Source organism: Odocoileus virginianus, chromosome 1, assembly GCF_023699985.2.
Source record: "Odocoileus virginianus isolate 20LAN1187 ecotype Illinois chromosome 1, Ovbor_1.2, whole genome shotgun sequence".
Classification (NCBI taxonomy): Eukaryota; Metazoa; Chordata; class Mammalia; order Artiodactyla; family Cervidae; genus Odocoileus; species Odocoileus virginianus.
Window position 1 is genome coordinate 74,875,624 of NC_069674.1, and position 25,374 is coordinate 74,900,997.

Consider the following 25,374-nt stretch of genomic DNA (forward strand, 5'->3'; position numbering starts at 1 on the left):
ATCTGAATTTGCAGTATCACTTACCTTCCAGACTTTCAAATATAGAAAAACATGTTAGGGCTTTGCTTTAATGATGAGAACAATAAGGCAGCCATCTGAGTTCTCTATTATCTGTCACCCAGGGATCAAACCTGGGTGTCCTGTACTGCAGGCAGATTCTTTAATGTCTGGGCCATGAGGGAAGCCCTTCTATATATGTAGATTCACTTTAAGGTATTTGCAGAACATCGTGAAAGCATGATGGTAGACAGTCATAGTTCACTGTACGCGGGACTGGGAATTTGGCTCAAGATGTCAAAGTTTCCTCCATTATAGTTTGTTCTTTTAGATAAACAATGAAATTATTTTCTTACTGTGTAAAAAGCAGATATTTACTTGAAGGGTAAATTGATTCTCTTGTTTCAACATTTCCAACTACATGTCTATATCCAGAATAAATAATATTCAAGATTAAATGTGTATGTAATCATGTATGGATGTGAGAGTTGGACTATAAAGAAAGCTGAGCGCTGAAGAATTGATGCTTTTGAATTGGGGTGTTGGAGAAGACTCTTGAGAGTCCCTCGGATTGCTAGGAGATCCAACCAGTCAATCCTAAGGGAAATCAGTCCTGAATATTCATTGGAAGGAATGATGCTGAAGCTGAAACTCCAATACTTTGGCCAGCTGATGCAAAGAACCGACTCACTGGAAAAGATCCTGATGTTGGGAAAGATTGAAGGTGGGAGGAGAAGGGGACAACAGAGGATAAGATGGTTGGATGGCATCACTGATGCAATGGATATAAGTTTGAGTAGGCTCCGGGAATTGGTGATAGACAGGGAAGCCTGGAGTGCTGCAGTCCATGGGGTCACAGTGTAGGACACGACTGAGTGACTAAACTGAACTGACACAAATGCACAAATATTTAATGTGCTTGAGGATAAAGAGGAAAAATGCTTAATGTTGTTTACTACGAAAAACAGTAAAATGTTACTATGAAAAACATGTCTTTTTAAAAAGAGAAACTACTGAGCCAATGACATTAACAACCTTATTATGTCAAAGTACAGCCTCCATTGATTTCCAAGTACAGCTGTACTTTGTTTCCATACGAAGGGACAAGCTTTTGATTTTTATGCCTATGAATTCTTCTGCATGATCTTTGTGTTCCAGTTAGATAGTGCCATCTAAAATAAAACTAAAGTTAGTTAACACTATTAAATAAGATAAAAATACTCCAAATTATCATTTTCATTATTACTATTTAATTTGCAAAGAAAATAACTATTACATAAGGGAATTTAGGAAATAATTCATACAGCAAACATGTTTTGCATTCACTATAACTGTATGCTTCAAAAAGTTTGGGAATAATGTGGATAACTTAAACAGTATAGATAGTTTTAATGAAACTCCCAGTATGCCAGCCAAATACAGGTAAGGGTAGACCAAGGAATATCTTATATATGTGTGTATACACACACACACAAGTCAAAACCAAAATGAGACATCACTTTATACCTATTAGAATGGTTTAAAGCGTGGGAGTTCTCTTACTGTCTACATTTTCTTTCAGGAGTTTTGTGGTTTCATGTCTTATGTTCAAGTCTTCAGTTCATTTTGAGTAAATATTCAGATGTGGTGTATGGCAATAGTCTAGTTTCATTCTTTTTTGCATGCGAAGGTCAAGTTTTCTCAACACCATCTACTGAAGAGATGGTCCTTTCCACTGTGTATTTTTTGGCTCCTTTGTTGTAAATTAATTGACCATAAATGCCGAGGTTTATTTCTGGCTCTCTAGTTTCCTCTACTGATCTATGTACCTGTTTTTATGCCAATACCATACTCTTCTGGTTACTATAGCTTTGCAGTACAGTATGAAGTCAGGGAGCATGATTCAACCAGCATATTTCTTCTTTCTCAAGATTGCTTTGGATAGCCAGGGTCTTTTGTGGTTCCATACAAATTTTAGGATTCTTTTTTCTATTTCTGTGAAAAACGTCATTGGAATTTTGATAGGGGTCATCTTTGATCTGTTTATTGTTTTGGGTAGTATAAACACTTGAGCAATATTAAATATTTTAACCCAAGAGTATAGAAAAACTTTCCATTTATTTGTGTCTTCTTCAATTTTTTTTCCATCAATGACTTACAGTTTCAATCTTTTATCTCTGTTAAAATTATTCCTAAGTATTTAATTCTTTTCGATGAAGCTATAAATGGGACTATTTTCCCTAATTTTTCTTTCTGCTGGTTTGTTATTCAGTTCAGTTCAGTTCACTTCAGTCATTCAGTCGTGTCCGACTCTTTGCAACCCCATGAACTGCAGCTCGCCAGGCCACCCTGTCCATCACCAATTCCCAGAGTTTACCCAAACTTATGTCCATTGAGTCAGTGATGCCATCCAACCATCTCATCCTCTGTCACCCCCTTTTCCTCCTGCCTTCAATCTTTCCCAACATCAGGGTCTTTTCAAATGAGTCAGCTCTTCGCATCAGTTGGCCAAAGTACTGGAGTTTCAGCTTCAACATCAGTCCTTCCAATGAACACCCAGAACTGATCTCCTTTAGGATGGACTGGTTGGATCTCCTTGCAGTCCAAGGGATTCTCAAGAGTCTTCTCCAACACCACAGTTCAAAAGCATCAATTCTTTGGTACTCAGCTTTCTTTATAGTCCAACTCTCACATCCATACATGACCACTGGAAAAACCATAGCCTTGACTAGACCAACCTCTGTTGACAAAGTAACGTCTCTGCTTTTTAATGTGCTGTCTAGGTTGGTCATAACTTTTCTCCAAAGTAGTAAGCATCTTTTAATTTCATGGTTGCAATCACCATCTGCTGTGATTTTGGAGCCCCCCAAAATAAATTCAGACACTGTTTCCACTGTTTCCCCATCTATTTGCCATGAAGTGATGGGACCGGATGCCATGATCCTAGTTTTCTGAATGTTGAGCTTTAAGCCAACTTTTTCACTCCCCTCTTTCATCTAGAGGCTCTTTAGTTCTTCTTCACTTTCTGCCATAAATGTGGTGTCATCTGTGTATCTGAGGTTATTGATATTTCTCCTGGCAATCTTGATCCCAGCTTGTGCTTCATCCAGCCCAGCATTTCCCATGATGTACTCTGCATATAAGTTAAATAAGCAGGGTGACAATATACAGCCTAGGAATACTCTGTTTCCTATTTGGAACCAGTCTGTTGTTCCATGTCCAGTTCTAACTGTTGCTTCCTGACCTGCATACAGGTTTCTCAAGAGGCCGGTCAGGTGGTCTGGTATTCCCATCTCTTTCAGAATTTTCCAGTTTATTATGATCCACACAGTCAAAGGCTTTGGCATAGTCAATAAAGCAGAAATAGACGTTTTTCTGAAACCCTCTTACTTTTTCAATGATCCAGCGAATGTTGGCAATTTAGTGTATATAAAAATAATAGATTTTTGTATCCTGCAACTTTACTAAATTATTAGTTCTAGTAGAAAACCCACGATGCAGATATAATAATGCACATTATATTGCAACATTAATAATTTCAAGAATGTTTCAGTTCTTTGTTTATTATGAACATATGGTTAAAATAACAATTTGTTGCATTAGGATGACAATGTAGAATCTATGCTTAAGTACACAATTTAGAAAAGATTAGTGGGAGAATATTAGAACAAATGAGTTAACTCATATTTCAGCAGAAACTTCTATAATGTAAAAAATATCTCAAATATGCAATGATAGTTTTTATATATAGTATGGAATTTTAATTGTGAAATAGTTCTTGTTTGTTAAATAAAAATGCTTGGTGGCTAAAGCCAATGTCTGAAAATTTTGCAGGGAAGCAGTACTCATTTTCAATTTCTTCATGTCATAGAGAAGGCTGATTTGTCTATAGGACTATGGTAAGATTCACTGGTGGTCCCTATATCACTTTCTGTTTTAGAAAGTGTAGTGCTTCAGTTTCCTTGAACACTAAATTTGTTTAATAATAGATTGAAGGTTCTTTTTCAAGTATTCTGTTGCTCTTTAGTCCCTAAGTTGTATCTGATTCTTTTGTGACCCCCAAAGACTGTCGCCTGCCAGGCTCCTTTGTCCATGGGATTTCCTAAACAAGAATACTGGAATGAGTTGTCATTTCCTTCTCCAGGGGATCTTCCCAAACCAGGGATCAAACCCATGTTTCTTGCATTAGCAGGTGTATTCTTTAACACCCGGGAAGCCTTCTGGGTGTTAAGATATGCCAATTTTAGAAATGCTTACTGAGAAAAAATAATTATTGCTTTAGTAATAGTTATGAAAATAGTTGAAGAATATTGCTGCTATCATAATTGTGAATGAATATAAATATAGTAAAAAATACCACAAGTGAGCACAAAAATCATTTTTTATCTGAGATTATTTAGAATTTCCTTCCCTCATACTTTGTGTCCAGGTGCAGAACTCCAGCCCAGTATAGACATATCCCAGGATAATGAGGTCCAGAAATTCTATGCAGAAATGAAAAGAGGCCACAGACCTCCTAATTAAATCTTAAAATAACATGGTAGAATATGGGTCTTTGAAAACAGATACTAAAATCTTCTGGGTAAAGAGTGGGACTTTTCATCATACCTTATGCCTTTAATACAGAAGACTTTGAACTTATCTGGGCTACTTTTCCCTACTCCAGATTCAGATGTCTAACTGCCTATATGACATCTCCACTTGAATACCTTATAGGCATCACTAACTTAACATCATCAGTTTCCCCACAAACGTGTGCCTTTCACAGTCTTCTCTTTCTCAGGAAATGCCATGCACATATTCCCAATGCTCAGTTCTGAAAAACTGGTTTACTTCTGAGTCCTCTATTTCTATAACATCCCAACATGTAACATGTTAGCAGATTCTGTAAGCCCTATCCAGAATCAGAAGACTTTTGGCCACCTCCAGCTCTACCAATCCACCATTTTTTCTTACTTTGGTCATCAGTTAGTAGTCTAACTGTCTTGCACCTTCTATTTTCTCTCCTCACATTTTCTTTCTATCCCAGGGCTTCGATCCCAGCCAAACCCACCAGATGAACTTTTTAAAACAAAATTCAAACAATACTACTCCTGTGCTCAAAAACCCTTCAGCAGTTTTCCACTTAAGTCTAAATAAAAGTCCTTTGCTGATTTACTAAATCCTATGTCACCTGGCATTCTGATTCCATTTCCTCCTATGTCCCCCTCGGCTCATTCCAGTATAGATAGCCTCATTTGACTTGGTGTTGTTTTTTGGACAATCTTGGCATGCTCCAGCTCTAAGGACTCTGATGCCTCTCTCTAAAATGTTATTCTCCAAAGTAATGTCATAACAAAGGAGAGCAGTCCTGGGTGTTCACTGGAAGGACTGATATTGAAGCTGAAACTCCAATACTTTGACCACCTGATGCGAAGAGCTGACTCATTTGAAAAGACCCTGATGCTGGGAAAGATTGAGGGCAGGAGGAGAAGGGGATGACAGAGGATGAGATGGTTGGATGGCATCACTGACTCGATGGACATAAGTTTGGGTGGACTCCAGGAGTTGGTGATGGATGGGGAGGCCTGGCGTGCTGCGGTTCATGGGGTCGCAAAGAGTCAGACACGACTGAGTGACTGAACTGAACTGAACTGAATGCATAAAAGGATCAGAAGAATTTTGATATGCAGAAGTGCTGGGTTGTTTTAATCTATCAAGTCCTTAAAGACCTGTATCTATATCAGAGAAAAACGAGTTATAAAACATCATCACTCCAGTGACTTTACTTGAAAGAGCACTGGTGCTCAAGGCTAGTCATATTTGCTATCTCCTGATGACCCTATGTCTCATAGGTTTTCCTCTTGTCACTCATCATGACCCATACTAAACTTTGAGTGAAAACAGCTGTGACTTTGACTGATCCTAAATTCCACATATTCATTGCTTTATAATTTCATTACTGGTGTTCCTTCCAACTTGGTGCAAGTTGCTTCAGGGTTTCCTTCCTAAGTCTTCTCTTGGCTAAAAGGCACTGTGCCTCAGACTACCTGAACCTCTTAATCTAACCAATAATTATACATTCACCATTTTAGGGGGTAAAGCATGGTTATCAAGGTTTTGAAAGTACTCAGGGTACCCATTCTGGAGCGATGCTCCTGTTGCCTGAACTAAGACAAGCATTTGATTACAGAGGAATTAAATGGCACAAGGAAACCCTAGGAATGTTAGATTTAAGGATATCTGAAGCATATAAAACAAAAAAGATAAACATTGGGTAAATGTGAAAGTTAAATGCTGCTTGAAATATTTTAGGGGTTGCAGGTGGGGGACTGTGTTGCAGAGGAACTTTAAAACGAAAAAGGAATTTTTCCAAACTACTGCACTCTAATATTTCTGTGGGAATCCCAAGTTAAAATTGATCCCCTCCCCCCACCCCAGCCCTCTGTATCCTTTGAAGTTTGTTTTTTGTGAATGGCCATTTTCTTTATTTGAAGACTACATATAGTGCTGAACACAGCTACACTTTTAGTGTCATTTTCACAGGATACTGCAATAGAACTGATTCCAATAATGTGGAGCACTGCTTAACTGTCTGATGATACTGATTTTGATTTTCAGTTGAATATTCGGTACTCACCGCTTTCCGGTTGGATAGAACCTAGAGCAAGAATGGCCATCCCAGGCACAGTAAGGATCCCTTGCCAGGCAGCAGTCAGCACAGGCTGACCCGTAGATGTGGCAGCGATGCAGAGACACTTGGGCAAGTCCTTCATTGGAGCTCACATACAGCTGTTGCTATCAGAAGAATGACGGTGATTTATTTCAGATGTGGAAGTAAAAGAGAACTTTCAGCAGGAACACATAATATATGCCCACAGACCCTTGGATGCATTTTGAAACAGACTGAAAACAAGAAGCAAAGTACAGAAGGGTATAACGCCAAAATAAATAGAATTTCCCTATGTTAATACACCTATAACATTACCTGACTTGATTTGGGAAAAAAAAACCTCAGAGCACCATGTACAATGGTAATATGTTTTAGACGTTGAGATTCATTGTTCTCTCAGATTTGAGCTGATGTATTACAGATTTAAATTGTGATGTTTGTTCTTCTCTTTGAATGCTGTCTCTTGGCAAAGCACAAGGGAGTGTTCTTATTCTTCAAGATTGGCTACTCATCACCTTGCAAATTTTAAAAAGTCAAGTCTAAAACGCAGGACATTTCTAAGTTGACAAAAAATAGTAAGTATTAGATAAAATTTTTAAAACAATTTTCACCTGCTTTTGAAAGTGAATTATTACTCATTAGAGCGATTTTAAAACTATTTAGAAGACTGTATTTATATTTAGACATGTTTTAAATGTTCTGTATGATCCACAGATCTTCAAGAGCCTAGGATATAAATAAAGATTCCATCTTCCTTCATTTGTATGGTGTCAAGAGCTTATTATGATACTGCCCCAGTTCTCTTGGCTATGTATAAAGTGGTTCTCAGGAGTTGAAGATATAAGTTTCTAACTCAGAGTCCTCATTTTACAAAGGACTAATGATGTGTAACTCAAGTTAACAGGGAATTTCTAAGTTGGAACCTGAACATATGCACATGTGCACAAACGTGTGTGTGTGTGTGTGTGTGTGCACACACACACACATTTACAAATTATTTATAGATTCAAAATTAAATCAGTGAGGGCATCATTGGTCTAACAGATTCTGGGGGCATGTCTCTGAGATTCAGATCCCAGCCTCCAAATTTTGCTGGGTAACTTTTCTAATCTCGGCTTCCTCTTTGGTAAGATTGGGACTATGTAGCACTTACTCCATACATGTTTTGTAAGAACAATATAAGCACTAATTCCATACAAATTGCTTAAAATAGTTTCTGGCACCTAAGTATTTAATGAATATTAAGTAATAGTAGTAGTTGTAATAGAGTAAACTACCAGTGAACAAGCTAGCAATTTATACATTTTCAATTCTAATTAATCATTTGAATCACATCTCAGTTTAGTGTGCCTAATATAAAATACTTTATTCAGATCAATAAATTTTTCAGAAAATAGGCTGAAAATTACTGATCCCCATTTGAGACATTCAAGCTATAAGAAAACAATTGTATGTTTCAATAATAATCATTTCCTTAGAAATATTTTAAATAAATGTTTATTGAGTACATTAACAAATAGTACATCAGCTTCATTAACATATTCCAAGGAAATGTATTTATTTGAGGAAAGGATACAGGTAATTTCATTCTATAAATAACCTTTTTTATTAATCTATTTTCTGTCATGGAATGCAAGGATAAATTTGAAAATAGAAGAGTATAAAATGAACAATAAATTTTTTAGTTTGAGCATTAGAGAAGGTACTAAATTCATGGAATTTAAGTATATATAAAATACCAGTGTCAATTTGTAGTTCTTTCACACTTAAAAAATAGTGCAATATGTATAGTTGTTAAAATGAATTCCCCCCAAATCAGTTACCTTGCCTTGAATATAATTGATGTAACTAAAGATTTTAAATTATCTATAATATAAGAAGTTGAGACATATTTAATATTCACTTTTTCCTGTGTATGTGTGTGTTGTACATTGTAATTTAATGGAGTGGGCTGTGTATTACAAGTTTACCCGTTGAATTAGGAGCTGAAATCTATAATTGTATACTGGGCTACAGTATCACAAAAATGGCTTTGTGTCCATTTTGAATTTTGCTCTGATACTTTTTCTTCCCATTAAATCCATTTCAACAAAAGGATTCCCTGCTGACTTCAAAGACAATTCTGACTTGAGATCAGCTCCCTAGGAAATTGGGGAAAATGACAAATGGCTTCTTGCTACTTGGGAAAATGTTTGTTATGCACCATGCAAACATTTTGACAGATGAGATCTTTAGCTTCCTTGTACCCTATTTATTTTTCTTCATAAAATTTAGTCAAGTGAAAACAGTACAAGACTGATAGGAATACTTACTTATCTATAACAGACCAAATATGGTGAAGAACACCAAAGTTATATCATTAGTTATGCTAACACATAAAAACTTCATTCCATATTCCAAGAAAAATAAGTCTTAGGCTCTTACAACAAGAGTTACCACTTTATTTTAGGCAATTTATATAAGTTAATTCATTTGGGAGAAAAGGATTACCTTGCAGAGGCAGATGTAGGTCAATGAAGTTAAATAATTTATTTATAACTTAGGGTCAGGTTGGTATTCAAATGCACATCAGTCTCATTCTGAAGCCTATCTCATTTTTGACTAAACTGCTCTGCCCCTTAGAACATTTGCTTAAGAGATAGTGCCTTTGGGGTCTGGAGAGGTGCACGTTTTGCAAATGTAGAGACTGGAACTGGGCTTTTTCTTTCCATGATCATTGTGTATCAGCATGTGCAGGTGCAAATTAGATCAAACATTTCTGATAAAATCATAGTAAAACATTTATTCCCCAAATCCTGAAGCCTGATATAGCTTAGATTTGAGACATTCAGATTTTCAAGTGACATGTAAACCTTTTAAAATAGTACTTTCTTAGAAATAAACATAAAAGAATGCACTGCACATTTGAAACATTTGACAGTAGCAGGAACTCAAAAGAGGAAAAGAGGATTGATTATGCATTTCAAGTCCCTGAGAATGCTTGTGATGTTATAGTAGCCCAAATATTATGTTAAATTCTTTCTTCAGAAAGATTATTTTTATTTTGGTTGGCTTCACACACTGTAATATTTAAGAACAGAGGATATTAAAAAAATTGGAATATCTTGCTGCATATATATATATATATACACACATATACACACACATATATATATATGTTCTACTCTAATTAATTTCTGTACAAAAATAAACCTATTTTGTCTTCCACTAAAGCTAGTAAATTCCATATCAAAATTAAATGTGTGGTATATTATGAACAGTATTAATTATTTTGCTAATACTAAAATTAAATTTTCAAAATTATAAAATACATTCTTCTACAATAGCAAACTTTTTACATACAAAGAAAATAAACATGGTTTTGTTTTTACCTTTTTGGATGAAATTTTCATTGTTGTTATAGGAGCATGATTCTAAAAAATAAAAAAAAAATTGTTAGCTGCTCAAATAATCCTTAAAAAGGATCTTACATGAAAAGACTTTTTATACTAAAATTCAAGAAATCATCATTTCTCTCTATATGAACATATATTTTCAAAGTTTAGCAATAATTATCTATAAACTTCATTTCTTCTGTTCAAAATAATGACAGATTTGTTACACAAATATATGCCTAAACTAAAAAAATAAGTAGAAATTATAACACATCTATCAATATAGTCATTAGAAATGAATGAAAATTAGCAAAGCTTGAGATAATTGAAAAAATTTTATGTGAAATATTGAATGTAATGAATAATTCAGGATTGGATCTGGGTGCTTGTGTGGGGGGCAGTGGAATGGTACTCCATTTTATTCCTCCACAACAAAAGCGTTTTGCATAAGACACTATTGTTTACCTGTCAAATGCTGCTATGAAAAGAAGTATTTGCCTGAACTAGACATGTATGGGTGTGAGAGTTGGACTATAAAGAAAACTGAGCACTGAAGAATTGATGCTTTTGAACTGTGGTGTTGGAGAAGACTCTTGAGAGTCCCTTGGACTGCAAGGAGATCCAACCAGTCCATCCGAAAGGAGATCGGTCCTGAGTGTTCATTGGAAGGACTGATGTTGAAGCTGAAACTCCAAAATTTGGCCACCTGATATGAAGAGCTGACTCATTTGAAAAGATCTTGATGCTGGGAAAGATTGAGGGCAGGGGGAGAAGGGGACAGAGGATGAGATGGTTGGATGGCATCACGATTCAATGGACATGAGTTTGGGTAAACTCTGGGAGTTGGTGATGGAGAGGGAGGCCTAGCGTGCTGCAGTCCATGGGGTTTCAAAGAGTCAGACACAACTGAGTGACTGACCTGTACACTTATTAATCCTTAGTTGAAAACAAAAGAATATTGTTAGGTAAGGTTTTCTTTTGATAAGTGTGAATTAGTAAAAGAACCTAAAAGTTATCTGAAATAGTTATCCTTTTTAAAAATTCCTCTGTTCTTAACTTTACTTCTTACATATCATTAGTTCCTTTTAAAGATTAGATTTGTCATACTGTGATAAAGTTTTGTGAAGCTTCATCTGAGTAACTTAAGTGTGCATACGCTGCCAAAGTCAACTCTGCCCATAATTACTTCACTTTCTGGAGTTATGTGTTCACACAAACATTTAAAAGAGAATATAGTGATACCTCTAAATACTCAATTGCAACAAATCATGACATTCATTTAGAAATGCACACACATACAAGGCAACATTTGCAATTTATATCCACCTAGGGAAATATTAATAGTTGTACTTTGAATTCAAGTTAAGTTTAGGGAAGTTGGGCATATTTTCAGAAAAAGTTCTGAAAAGAGGATTAAAGAAGATATTATGGTTCTGTGCTCTTTAAAAACAAAGTGCTTGGTTTTTAAATGTTAAATGGAGTTTTCTGCAGTATATCAGTGTGACACTTAGCTAAGGATTTTTTTCCAATTTAAATGTATTATTTCCTCAAGTACCCATCACAGTATATCATACACACCCAATTATTTTTACCTCACCTCAAAAAATGTGACACAAACACCATGCTGAGGACAGTAACTTTATTTGGTAACTGTGTCTCTCAGTTTAGCCACATCAATCACTGGCACACACATCCGGAAGAATGCTCAAGCATCCTTAGTCTCTCTTGGGTTGATTTCCCCCCACATGCATTTTGACTGACTCTATTTTTCCACTGAGAGTTTATTCTTTATGATGATAATACCAGCATAACTCATATAACAGATCATAAGTAGTTAGCACATGATCAGAATACCTCACATTTTTAAGACCTTTCCATAGAGTATATGTTTGAGTTTGTGTCAAACTCAATTAACATTTTCTGATTATCAAAAAAATATATTTCAGAATTAAAAATGAAGTGCTGAAATACAACCTTTTTGCTATCTTCAAGAAAACTACTGAATAAGATACTTCATATTACTTTGGCCATTCATGTTGCCCCTACTGAACTGAATGAGAAAAATATATGTATTGTTCAGTAAAATGTGATTTTGGTTAATCCAGTGTCATTTCTTTACAAAGCAAGGCATAGAAATGGCACTTGAATTTACATGGTTAATATTTTGTGAGCACAATATTAATCCACTAATCACAAGGAAACTGATGCCAAAGTTAGTCTAACATTAAAAATTGTAACTTTAATTAACATAATGAGAAACTGCCAGAATTACTCAGATTCTGTATTTGCTTTTTAAAAATATTTCTTCATATTTAAACTGTATTAGCACAATTTAACATCATTGTATCCTAGTCACTTATGTGCTTAAAATCCAGTATCTTTGGTGACTGTGGGAACATATATTAATACATTCTAAGTTCACTCAACTGAGCAAGGCAACTTTCTGGACTAGCAATAACTTGCACTGAGGGGTTCTGAAGTGCTATTTTTACTCCAGTACAAGCTCACTCTGGTCTTTTGGTGTCCATGACCATTGTTTCTTAGTTACTTTAGTCAGAAATAGAAGTTTGCAGTAGAATTAATTCCATACCAATGTTTCTTCAAAATCTGACTGTGCTTTACTCATTTTTCCAAATGCAGGTAAGAGGGATCATTTGAACTATCAATATAATGACATATACCTTAAGGAGAGAAGGCTTTTCAGGACACCATGTACCTGTTCTCCAGGCTCACGTGTGTGTGTGCCTGTGTGCTAAGTTGCTTTAGCCATGTCTGACTCTTTGTGACCTTATGTAGCCCACCAGGCTCCCGTGGGATTCTCCAGGCAAAAATAGTGGAATGGGTTGCCATGACCTCCTCAGGGGATCTTCTCGACCCAGAGATCAAACCTTCGTCTCCATGTCCTGCACTGGCAAAGGGTTATTTACCACTAGTGTCACCTGGCCTGAATTTTCCTCTATGGGCCTTTTTTTGTTGTGTTTTCATTTCTTTTTATCCCAAATTCAAGGACAAAGAGAATAAACAATGCAATTCCAAGTTTAGACAGAACATGAAATTCTAAGTTTCAAGAGACAACAATGTTTGTTTTAACTAGAGTGACATTTGAATTGAAAGCAATAAAACAAGAGAAAACAAAGCAGTTTTTCTTGAAGTTCCTGGCAAAAAAATATGAGAAAGTTTTTCTAACAATCAATAATGAGGAACTATTTGGGTCTCAGTGGCTTGTAAAGCAAATGATAAAAGCCCTTTCAGGGCAGATAGTCTAGACCTTGACCATAAGAACTCATTTGAAAAAAAAATAATGATCACATCAAAATTCTTCAAGTTGCGATGGTAGCTAAAAAACTAATTTTTTAATTTTAAGATAACTTGAAATGTAAAAAATGACTTCAGAAAAATATTTGTTCTATACTTATTTTATCTGGTGTTTCCTACTCTCAAAAATTTATAACATTCATTTATTTGATCTTTTATCAATTTTTTTTCTCCAAAGTGGTCATAAGATTACAGAATTCCATTTATCATGCATGGGCTGATGCTAACAGAATAGATGTTCAAACCTTAAAGACTTCCAACTCCTCCAGAATGAGCTCACCGCGAGCAGAGCTGTTCGTAGGAAGAACAACCACCTTCTGCACAGTACCCCGATCTAAGAGAAAGAAACAATGAGATGTAGGAAACAAAGGCATTAGACATAAGACTACTGGCTTAACAATTTACAATATTGTTTATATAATTACTTAGTCATCAAAAATGAGATTGTATACATGGAGCTATTACCATTTGCAATATTCTTATTTCATTGTAAGTCTTATATGTTTAAATTGATATTAATTCAAAAGTAATTAATAGGAACACTTCATTACATTTTGCACATATGCAGTAAAGCCATTTAACTATGAGAGAAGAAAAGAATGTCCAAATGTTTTACGAAGTCAAAACTTCTGTTTCTGAACCAAGTATGTATTCTTGAAATAGTCTTAACTTTAAGTTTGGCCCTTAAGAATATCACTCCTCCTAACCAACATTATAAAGTGACAGTCTCATATTTCTGTTAACTTTGACATATAATGATTTGATTATGAGAAAAAATTACTATCTAAAAATATTATCATAGAAAAAATTATGAATGAATTTTTATAATAATTGTATTGTAAATCACTAGTACTAGAAATTGGCATTCGATCTGTAGCGGCAGAGAGTTTAGACAGTAAAATGTTTCACTCACAATTCAAAATAATTTTCAAAGCAGAAACATAGCTGTGGCTTTATTTCAGATGTGGCAACAAAAGCTATGACAAAACTAGACAGCATATTAAAAAGCAGAGACATTACTTTGCTGAAAAAGGTCTGTCTAGTCAAAGCTATGGTTTTTCCAGTGGTCATGTATGGATGTGAGAGTTGGACCATAAAGAAAGCTGAGAGCTGAAGAATTGATGCTTTTGAACTGTGGTGTTAGAGAAGACTCTTGAGAGTCCCTTGGACTGCAAGGAGATCCAACCAGGCAGTCCCAAAGGAAATCAATCCGGAATATTAATTGGAAGGACTGACGCTAAAACTGAAGCTCCAATACTGTGGACACCTGAACTGAAGAACTGATTCATCGGAAAAGAACCTGATGCTGGGAAAGATTGAAGGTGTGAGGAGAAGAGAACGACAGAGGATGAGATGGTTAGATGGCATCACTGACTTGATGGACATGAGCCTGAGCAAGCTCCAGGAGCTGGTGATGGATAGGGAAGCCTGGTGTGGGGCAGTCCAGGGGGTCGCAAAGAGTCGGACATGACTCAGTGAGTGAACTGATTCGTAGAACAATTCTATGATTTTCACAATTATCGTTTTCAGTTGGGCATGTTTCTTTAGAATATTTAAACTATAGTGAAAGTTTCAGATTAGATGGGTCAAATAAACTTAAGTAAATAAAAAGGTACTTGTATTTGGGGCTTCCCTGGTGGTCTAGAGGTTAAGTATCTGCCTGCGACTGTAGACAACACAGGTTTGATCCCTGGTCCAGGAAGATCCCACATGCCGTGGAGCAACTAAACCCTCAGGCCACAACTACTGAGGCAACTGCTGACACCCACACACCTTAGAGGCCATGCTCCACAACGAGAGAAGCCATTGCAATGAGAGGCCTGAGCACAGCAAGAAAAGGGAACCCCGCTTGCCACTACTTGAGAAAGCGCCAGTGCATCGGTTAAGACCCGGTGCAGCCAGGAATAAATAAGTTATTAAATCTTAAAGAAAGTACTTGTAGTTCTCAATTAGAGACTGCCAAAATGAAGATGTCTAAGTAAATGTAATACATACAGAAACGTTACTCATGTCAGAAAATTTAGTTAAGAAAATTTCATATGTAATATAAGCATTTTCTAAACATATAATTATGTTATTCTACCAATCACTTAAATTTTAGGTTTTAAAAAAACTAGTTGTAACTTAGTAATGTGAGGTTAAAGTAAATTTGTGAGCGCTTTGAGAAAGCAGAAAATCTATTTCCTCACCAAAATATGTTCCTGTTAAAATATCTAATGGGTTGCTTTGTGAATATCAAGTCATCACTCTCTTAAAGTATGAGCATGTAACTGTGAATTTATAATTTTGACAGGTGCATTATCATCAACAGACACTAAAGTATCTTTAATTCTGTTGAGAAATGTCACTAAGAAGAGATACTTGAACTGAGTCATACAGGATTTAACAACTAGGAATCTATTAGTGATGAACTCCCGTTGTGGGTCAGTGGTAAAGAATCCACCTGCAATGTGGGAGGCCTGGGTTTGATCCCTGGGTTGGGAAGATCCCCTGGAGAAGGAAAAGGCTATCCACTCTGGTATTCTTGTCTGGAGAATTCCATGGACTATACAGTCCATGGGGTTGCAGAGTCAGACTTGACTGAGTGACTTTCACTTAAAAGAAAAAATTAAAACCAATACCACAAGTCCCAAACCTCACATCTCAAGCTGTGCAATTACACAGCTAAGCATTACTCTGACATAAAAATTCCATTTATTATTTATAATCTCAATTTTATGAATCTAACTGCACAATAAAATAATTATTAATAAAAAGTAAACTAAGATTTTACCAACTAAAAAATTAAAACCTACTAAATAATAATAATGATGTTTAAACAGAAAAATAAGACTTAGAGATTTTGTCCAAACAATTCTTGGAACTTTGCAAGGATACAAAGTTTAAACACCTAACTGTTAAAAGTTTCAAACTACACTCTGTAATACAAAATTCACTTCTTAAGCCATACTTAAAAATACATAAAAATCCTAAAGATTTGTAGGCTCTAGATATAATTAAGAAACCTGAAATTTTCTCTGTTTCATCAATTAACTTCTTTAGAATTAGTTCTGTACCAATTTGTACTACTTTATTGGAAGATAATTAATGCAGATATAAACTGGAAGTGGAAAAACATTTAGGCACATGGTTCAGAGACACACCACAACTGAAAATAGATGAAGGCGCTTGGAGGTGTTCCCTAATTTCTATTAACAATTTGTCACAAAGAACAGTGTAAACTTCTATGGGAAGAGAATACACCAAAAACCCTAAAATTAAGGCCTCGAAATTATAACATCTAGGAAAGGATTTGTGTGATATTCTGTGTGTGCATGCGGTGTCTGTGTGAGTGGGTAGATGAAAGATTAGGGTGTAAAACTATCTTTGTTTTAGGTCATGTTATCATAAAGATCATACTTTTTTTCTATTTTTTAAGTCACAACAGAGTTTTACGTTTCCGGCTGAAGCTTGCAAGGATCAGCGTCATCCTACATGACAGCAATGACTTCTTGAGTGGAGACAGCAGAAACTATGAGTGAAAACTGAACACAATCCCAAATAAAGCTGCATGAAAGGGAATCTTGATTAAAGCCAAAACTATCAGCATTGAAAATAATTTTATTAAGTATTCTCAAATGAGAAAACTGACTATTTTCACCTAATGTTTTAACTAACTGTGTGTGTATCAGTTGCTCAGTTGTGTCCAACTCATTGCAACCCCTTGGACTGTAACCTGCCAGGCTTCTCTGGCCATGGAATTCTCCAGGCAAGAATACTGGAGTGGGTAGCCATCCCCTTCTCCAGGGTATGAGAACATTATTTTACAGAAATAATCATTTCTTCTGAAAAAAACCTATAACAAACATATTTTACTCCAGCCATTTACAAAATATAGCACAATGAACAGCTATAAAAATGGGCTAATAAAAAGAAGCAAAAACTTACTTTTGACTCATTTGTGATGAAAGGTAGAACATTACTTTTATTTATTGTTTGCTTTCCTATTTTAGTTCTTTTTTGTTTTTTGTTAATGTGAGTAGATCTCCCTTGAGAGACTATTAAAAGATAAAAATATATTTTCTACCTAGTAAAACATCAACTTGTCTGAAATTCTTACAAAAAAAATGAGTTAATTTAAATATTAAATATCAGTTTCTACTGCAAAATTAAGTGTAAAAAAAAATCATAGAAATGCAAAATCCCCATAGAGAAACAAATATTTAATGGATACCTACTGTGTGCCTGGATCTATGATAAAAATACACTGTTCCAGGAAAATAAATATGCATTTTAATTCCTGTACTATTTCATATTTATACTTGAATTGACACTTTATGAGGTAGCATACCTCCAGAGTTCATTACACTGGTTCCTTTTTCATCATTGTGTCACAAATGAACACATTTGTTCCCATTCTACATAATAAAGCTTTCATATACATAAATTAGAATAGTCATTCAAATTTGTGGATTCAAATATGAAAGTGATAGTTTTAAATCCTGTGAGAATCATCACTATTAACAATTCAGATTTTATGAGACTTTGAACTTTTATAATAGGGGAACTATTTTAAGTAAAATAATACATAAACACAAAAAGAGAGCTGTTTGGATTTTTCCCTGTCTGACTATTTGCGACCCTATGAACTGTAGCCTGCCAGGCTCCTCTGTTCATGGGACTTCCCAGGCAAGAATACTGGAGTGGGTTGACATTCCCTTCTCTAGGGGATCTTCCTGACCCAGGGATAGAACCCATGCCTCTTGAATTGGAGGCAGATTCTTTACCTTCTCAGCCACCAGGGAAGCCAGTTGCAAATGAGGAACTCTAAAGTTTATGGTAAGTCCAGCTGTGACAATTAGCCTAGTTTTCTAAAAAAGAAAGTTTTTATAAAACTGGACAATAATACTTTCTTTAAATTGAAGAATATCTAATTATCCAATGAAATCTTGCCTAAAATATCATACCACTACAATTTTATCATCCAAGATCAGTTTGCACATGTCAGCAAAAGGTTGGAAAATTTCTTCATTAGTTGAGTGTAAATAGCTCTACCGGCCTGTCTGCTTTATTCATTGGCCTTTTTTTCTGCAGGCAGATTGGTGGCTCAGACTGTAAAGGATCTGCTTGCCTTTCTTCTATAGCTGCCAAGAATATACAACACTCAATCTCTCAGATCTCTCCGAGTGTATCTTTATACCCTGCACACTCTGTTTCTCTGGTCTAAGCATGAGTACCATGTTCAAGTATATCTTTTTCAAATTCAAAAATCAGATCTTTTTACCTGCTATTCTCTGAACACCCTGCAGTTTGAGATTATCCTATTTAAACTGTGATGCTTAGAATTATACATGACTATTCAGCTGTTTCACCACTATGCAGACCTTGCTGAGATGGGACTGTTTAAAAGACACAGCAGTAGTTATTCTAGTTGACCAACAAACTTAGGTGACTGGTCAGGATCTCTAGTATTTGTAGTCTCAGAAACAGAGATCTCAACTCCAGTGTGTACACATTGACAAGCTCCACGCTAGATGTGTTTGTATTTCTGCTCCTTTTACAAACTACCTGACTCCTGTAGTCTCCAGTTCAGATTTTCAAGAGACAGATTTAATTTGGTTCAATGTGGTCATAATGAAGGCACCCTGTAAACCATTGCTTGGTGGACATATCAGCTGTCAAGTGCTCATTTGTCATTTCAATCAGTTGTGGAACCAAGAAGGAGCCAAAATACATGAAATTTCCCATAGCTACTCTCTAAGCTGGCCCAGGTTAATTTCTCTCAAAATGTATGGTAGACAGTTCTGGTTTCTTTTCCAAACTTATTCACAAAACCTCAGTTCCATATACAGAAAATACTTTTGAGGTATCCTTGGGCTAAATCATTCACTACTAAGTAAATAAATGGATTTAGGATGTCTTCCACCCATTTTTACTCATTGGTTTAAGAAAAAAATTACTGATGTCTCAAGAGCTCAAAGTCTAAAACTTCCTTTTTTAAAAAACGATTCTTTAATAGTGGGTTCCCACTAAATGTTAGTCAGTTAGAAAATATGCATTCCAGAATGTCTATAAAATTCCCAGTTACTTATGTCTATATAAAGTCATCTCTGAATCTATTAGCTTGAAGATGATAATACAGTTAACAAACATCTTCCTTCTGGAGGTAGTGAGTCATTCCTTGAACACACACAAAATAAATTTCTTTTATTGTTCCGAAGGATTGGGACATACAATACCTTATATTTCCTTGGGGAAAGCATCATGCCTGCAAAATAGTTACAGTGAAGCAGAGTATCTTTCTTTTCTCCTTAAGCCTCAATTTGCTTGTGTGTAAATATAAATTACAATGATAACTTTTGTAATGGGTATCTATTACGATGGTCTACCCAGAATCACTTTCCCTTCCTTGGAAATAGCAACCTGAGACAACTTTTGGAAACAATACCTCTCTCATCCTCCATCTACACGGTTAAGGAGTGGAGTATCTCTCAGCCCCAGGGAGATGTCATGACTTAGGTCTGTGCAATTAGAACATCTCTTTGCCCCTATGATTCATGCAGGAGTGGGCATAGAAACAAGTCAAGGCTTAGCCCTTCTTGGGAATTAGATAGGTGGGAGCCTCTTTCTCTGAGATCAGACTATTAAAGGCTTGTAAATGTGGAGGTCATTCCTGCTACCACACGCACAGACTACATCTGAGAACAAACAATAAAGAGGAAGGCAGAGCTGAAAGTTGGTGAGATAAATTCCTGAAAACATCACTTCAGCACAAATTCAGCTATATCTGAGGCTAACTCCTACATTTACCAGTTGAACACACAAAAATTTACTATTTTTAACTAGTTTAAGTAAAGTGTAAACAAAGTCACTGTTGAAAAAGTTATAATAAATCTAAATGAATAATACATGGAAACTGCTTAGTATGATGTCTAGTCATTAGTATAAGTGCAAGATATTTTTAGCTCGACCACTAACTAAACATTTTACATTACTGGAGTTACAACTTTTTCTGAAGACCAACTGTCTTACCTATGAGATTATACATAATAGGCATGCCTTGAAAACAATAAAGCACTTGACATGAATCAAGCAAGACACATAGGAGAGGTGCATAATATAAACTTATATACAAAGATACCACAGTAGACCCATCAACCCATATTAGTGCTCTTAATTTTCTTTTATTTCATTGAATCTTTTAAGAAAATTTCCCAGACAAATTTCTTTCCTGTATTATAAACTTACTTCCTGCATTATATATTGTATACCATCTAGGTTTTTTTTCTCTTTCTAGTGCAAGAGATGATAGCAATATTATCTTTAAAATTCACCACAGTCTCCAGATAAGAGAATAGCTTGTATTTATAGCATAGTATAAAAAAATTCATTATTAGCAGGTTATCTGAACAGTCCTATGTGTATATATCTACCGAGTCTCAACTAAACTAGTCCTTAGAGGTTTCCCTAGAAATTGTTCTGCCGAACTGTATGCTTGCCACTGGGCTTCTGGTTGCCTGGGGATTTAGAAGAACTCTGCCTCCTTAATCAGATTTAGTCAGTTTGATATACCTGGTTATTATTCTATAAAAATATTCCAATCAGGGTTGGTTTTATGGGTGTTAGACTTGTTCAGTCACACATATTTTTGTGGTCAGAAGGATTCATACTTAGTTCAGTGCTCTCTTGTCACCTCCTTGAAATTAATAATTTTAAATAAGGAGCCCTGAATTTTCATGTTGTACCAGACCCTACAAATTACATAGCCAATCTGATTCTAGGTGTTCATAATTACTAGCAGTTTGTACCAAGTAAGGAGGGACCTCATTCAATTTAGTAAAGACAAACCTATAAATTTCAAAGTCACATAATTAATTGTTTCCTCCTTTTTCTCAATCTCTACCACAGCATCCCTAAATGTCAAGTAGCCCTCTGCATGACTTCAGAGGTAAATTACTGCCGGGAAACAATTCTAGTATTTATTACTTAAAATTATTATTATTAAAGATAAAAATTGCTATATTTGATAAATACTTCTTTTATTTTATTTATAGTTTCCTGCATCCATTTGTATACTGAATTTAAGAAATATATTTTAAAGCTCCCCCCCAAAAAGAACTGCAAAATCTCGGTTTAGTAAATGAAATATCTATAGATAATATGATGATGAGAAATCTTGCATTGTTAATCTCTAAATTAGATCTTACCAATTGTCTGCCTTAGTTCATATTAGTTACAGTATAGATTCATAAAAGATTCCTTTTTCCAACTAGGTTATCAGATTGCTGCTACATGCTTTTAATAGTATTTTTTAAATAGTATTTTTAAAATAGTATTTTTGGTATTTATAGTATTAATACTATTTTTAAAACGAGAATAAAGTTGGATCATAAGTTTATAAAATTCCTATTAGGAGTTTAGTGATACGTCTTTAAGATGCGGTGAGTCTATTCACGTACGCCGCCAATTCACTATATACATGTGTCTGTACTCCTAACCTGGGTCCTCTAGCACGTTTTCTCACATTTAGCAGAGCTCTTCTCACTCAACAGGCAATTTAACTGCTGTGGTGGTGACACATGCAGCTTCACCCCTTGGGCAGTTAGAGCCCTACTTAGTCATCAAAGGCATCTGAAATATCTTTATTTGAAGGGAAGTCCTTGGAGAGACAGAATCAACAAATGTTCTCTATCTTGCATCTCCCAGAGTGTGATCAAGTTTGCAGAATTAAACTTGGGTAGCAATTGCGTGCAGTGTGCTCAGTGGTGTCGGACTCTGCGACCCCACAGACTGCAGCCCACGGGGTTCCACTGTCCATGGAATTTTCCAGGTAAGAACACCGGAGTGGGTTGCCATTTCCTACTCCAGGGGATCTTTCTGACCCAGGGATGGAACCGGTGTCTCTTGCGTCTCCTGCACTGACAGGCCGATTCTTTACCACTGCACCACCTGGGAAATCCTTAGTATTAGATTAATCTAAGTTAAATAGGTTTCTTTGCTCTTGACTCCAGAACCTTTCAGAATTGTTCGAATACTCTTCTGCATTGTGAAGAAAATATAGTATTCAGTGACTTTCCAGTTTATTTGTTGATACCATAACTTCATTTGATTCCCAAGCACCTACCACTCATGCTCTTTTAGAAATCAGGTCCTATTTCACATATAGTTTCTCAAAGTGTGGCTGGTATTCAGTCCACCTCACTAAAAAAATTGGACAGTTTCAAAAAAATTTAGATGTTTATATCCATGTCAGATCACAGATTTATCATTTTTAGAAGTGCTAATTTTAAATAAGCTTTAAAAAAATATATATATCTGCTCAAACATTTGAAAATCACAGAAGATGAACAATGTAATTCTTTCTAACATATTTCATTTTTTGGTAGCTTTCTAAATTGTCAAAAATGCTGCTAATTTTCAAATGTCTATTGATTTTTTATTTTTTTCTGCCTAATTTCAGCTAAAACAACACATTTTCTATGAATATATAAAATTAATGACTTATTTGGAATATACTTAAATATTCTGGGAGAGTTCCCAGGTGAAGTTATAATAAAAAGTTTCAGATATTTTGGAAATCAAAGTATATATATACATATATTATGTATATGAAAGTATACATATATGAAAAAGTACATATATCTAAAAACCATATATCTATATACATGATAGTTTAAAAAATTACTTAATCTCCAAATATTAAAATAATATTAAACCTAGAGCTGGTATGGATATAAGCAAGTATTTTCATAACTTTTGGTAGAAATGCATTTTGAAAAATCTTTCTGGAGGGCAATATGGTGGCTGATCATGAGGCAATGACTAGAATATCCTTCTTGCAAGAAATAACTATAAAACTGGATGAATTATAGAGATAATACTTTTTAGCTAATGAATAACAGACAGCAAAAGACTAAAAGAAGAAAAAATTCACAAGGTCGTCTTCATGATTACCCCACCTTCTACCTGGGAACAATTTTTCAACAGAGGTGCAGAAGGCAGGTGTCCAAGTGGAGCAGAACCATCCTGCTGAGATGAGAAGGCAAGTATAAGAATTTAGGGCAGTGGAAGTAAACTAACTCTGTGGCACACAGCATCAAGAGAGGAAGCTGACCAGAAAAGCGGCTCCAGAAGGCCACGTGGAAATCTCCTATGGGTCTATGGCTGATTCCTGGGCTATATATTTGCAGGATGACACTCCCAAGGCTTAATGGATTGCAGCTTCTATTAGGAGTATGGAACGGACAAATTATAGGTGCAGCAGCCCTGGAGAAAAGCAATGCTGGGTTAAACTGTAGTTCTGGCTCTGTCAGAGTGTACAGATCACACTGACACCTTGTTAGAACTTCCGGTATTCAGGTGACACAAAAAGGCTGATGCTATAAGAATAAGTGCCACGTTCTAGAGTTAAAACATACTTTAGGTCTGTCCTGACACTACTTGTAACCAAGATCTGAAAACACATACAAGGGAGAGAATTTGGAGTTTGCATCCTGCTAAATTAGACTGACTTACTTGAGCACTAGAATTTGAACAGAGTAAATTAAGTCTTAACAATTTCAAGGTGATCAGCTGATAACTGAATGCTTGAACCTAAAGCCAAGGTTCTACATCCTACAGTGTCCAGGATGAAGAACAACAAAAAGTATTGTATATGAAGAGAGAGAGAGGAAGAGAAAAAAAATGGATGAATCAGGGGATGGTCTTCAGGAAGAAAAAGAAGTTAAAATTATCCAAGATGTTGAACTTAGTAAGCAACAACTTTAAAGTAGCTATTATAGATTATTATAACTATGTTTACAAAAGTAAAAGCAAAACAGGAATGAAAACAAGATATGGTCTTAATAAATGAAAAAATATGGAAAAACTCAGCAATGAGTTTTTCAATAAAAACTATAAAAAGTCAAATGGGTATTTTAGAACTTAATTATGACAGCTAAAATAAAATATCAATTTTATAGACTCAATAGCAGTTTGGAGTAGAAAGTCAGTGAACTTGAAGCCAGGTCAATATAAATTGTCCAGTTGCAAGAACATAGAGAAAAAAATTAAGTCTTTTGGGAATGGCTGACATCATCAAATGGTCTTAGGTACATGTAATTAGAGTTCTGAAAGGAGAACAAGGGAAGAATGGGGAATAAAAAGCTAAATGAAAAAATAATGGCTAAAATTTTCCCAAATTTAATGAAGAATAATATGTTGTAGATCAAAGAATTCCATGAGATCTTAGCTACACAGATATAAAAGTCACATCATATTTAAATTGCTGAAAAGAAAATTTACAGAAAGAAATCTCTGAAAGTAGCCAGAGAAAAAAGGCATTGCATAATGAAAACATAATTGTTGACTTTTTATTACAAACAATGGAACCAGAAGATAATGAAATAATCAATTTTTAATTACTGAAAGAAAAAAAGTTAACCTATAATTTTATATCCAGTGAAAATTTTCTTTAAAAAATAAGATGAAATCAATCATTTTTAGATAAAGGAAAGCCTGGATGTTTTTTTGCCGGCAGACTCCCTACATTTGAAGAAATGTTAAAAGATGTCTTTTAGTATGAATGGAAATAATAAAAAATAGAAACACAGGTTCATAGGAAGATTAAAGAGAATCCAATATGATCTCTATCCATCAGAGTTGATTGGTCTGTAGATATGTTTTGGAATTTCTGAGGACATTTGAAAAAATGAGAAAGTTGACCTAAGAACAAAGCTTAACCCTGCCCCTAGCTAAGGAGGATAGAGCCAAAAACTCAATAAAAAGAAGGGGCCCTGGTCAAACCACATGTAAAATCAGTCTACAATTGTGTTTTCCAATTTTGTGATCCTATAAATCTGTTAGAAAATGTAAATAACAATATCTCTGAGAATCATGATACTAAAATAAAATACCCCTCCCTTCTTCCCCAAATATGCCAAGCAGAGATATTTGTGATATCTTACAGAGTAAAAAAAAATTTATATTATAATCCCTCTATATAAGTAAGGGGTTATGCTGTATTTTTAATGTGGTCTTATAATCTTTTTTCTGCAGCTCTAAATTTCAAAAGTTGGTTTTTTTTTAAATTGCTTTGAT

General features: G+C 35.1%; 1 protein-coding gene across 1 annotated transcript in view; it reads right to left on the reverse strand.

The window, feature by feature from the left end:
* SEMA3C (semaphorin 3C) overlaps positions 1 to 25,374 on the reverse strand; it is a 196,588-nt gene that overhangs the window by 11,161 nt on the left and 160,053 nt on the right. The window contains exons 13-15 of the mRNA XM_070469942.1: positions 13,563 to 13,651; positions 10,000 to 10,041; positions 6,596 to 6,753 (exon numbers count right to left, since the gene is read on the reverse strand). Of these exons, the coding sequence (XP_070326043.1) occupies positions 6,596 to 6,753; positions 10,000 to 10,041; positions 13,563 to 13,651 (289 nt within the window). The remainder of the gene's footprint in view (positions 1 to 6,595; positions 6,754 to 9,999; positions 10,042 to 13,562; positions 13,652 to 25,374) is intronic.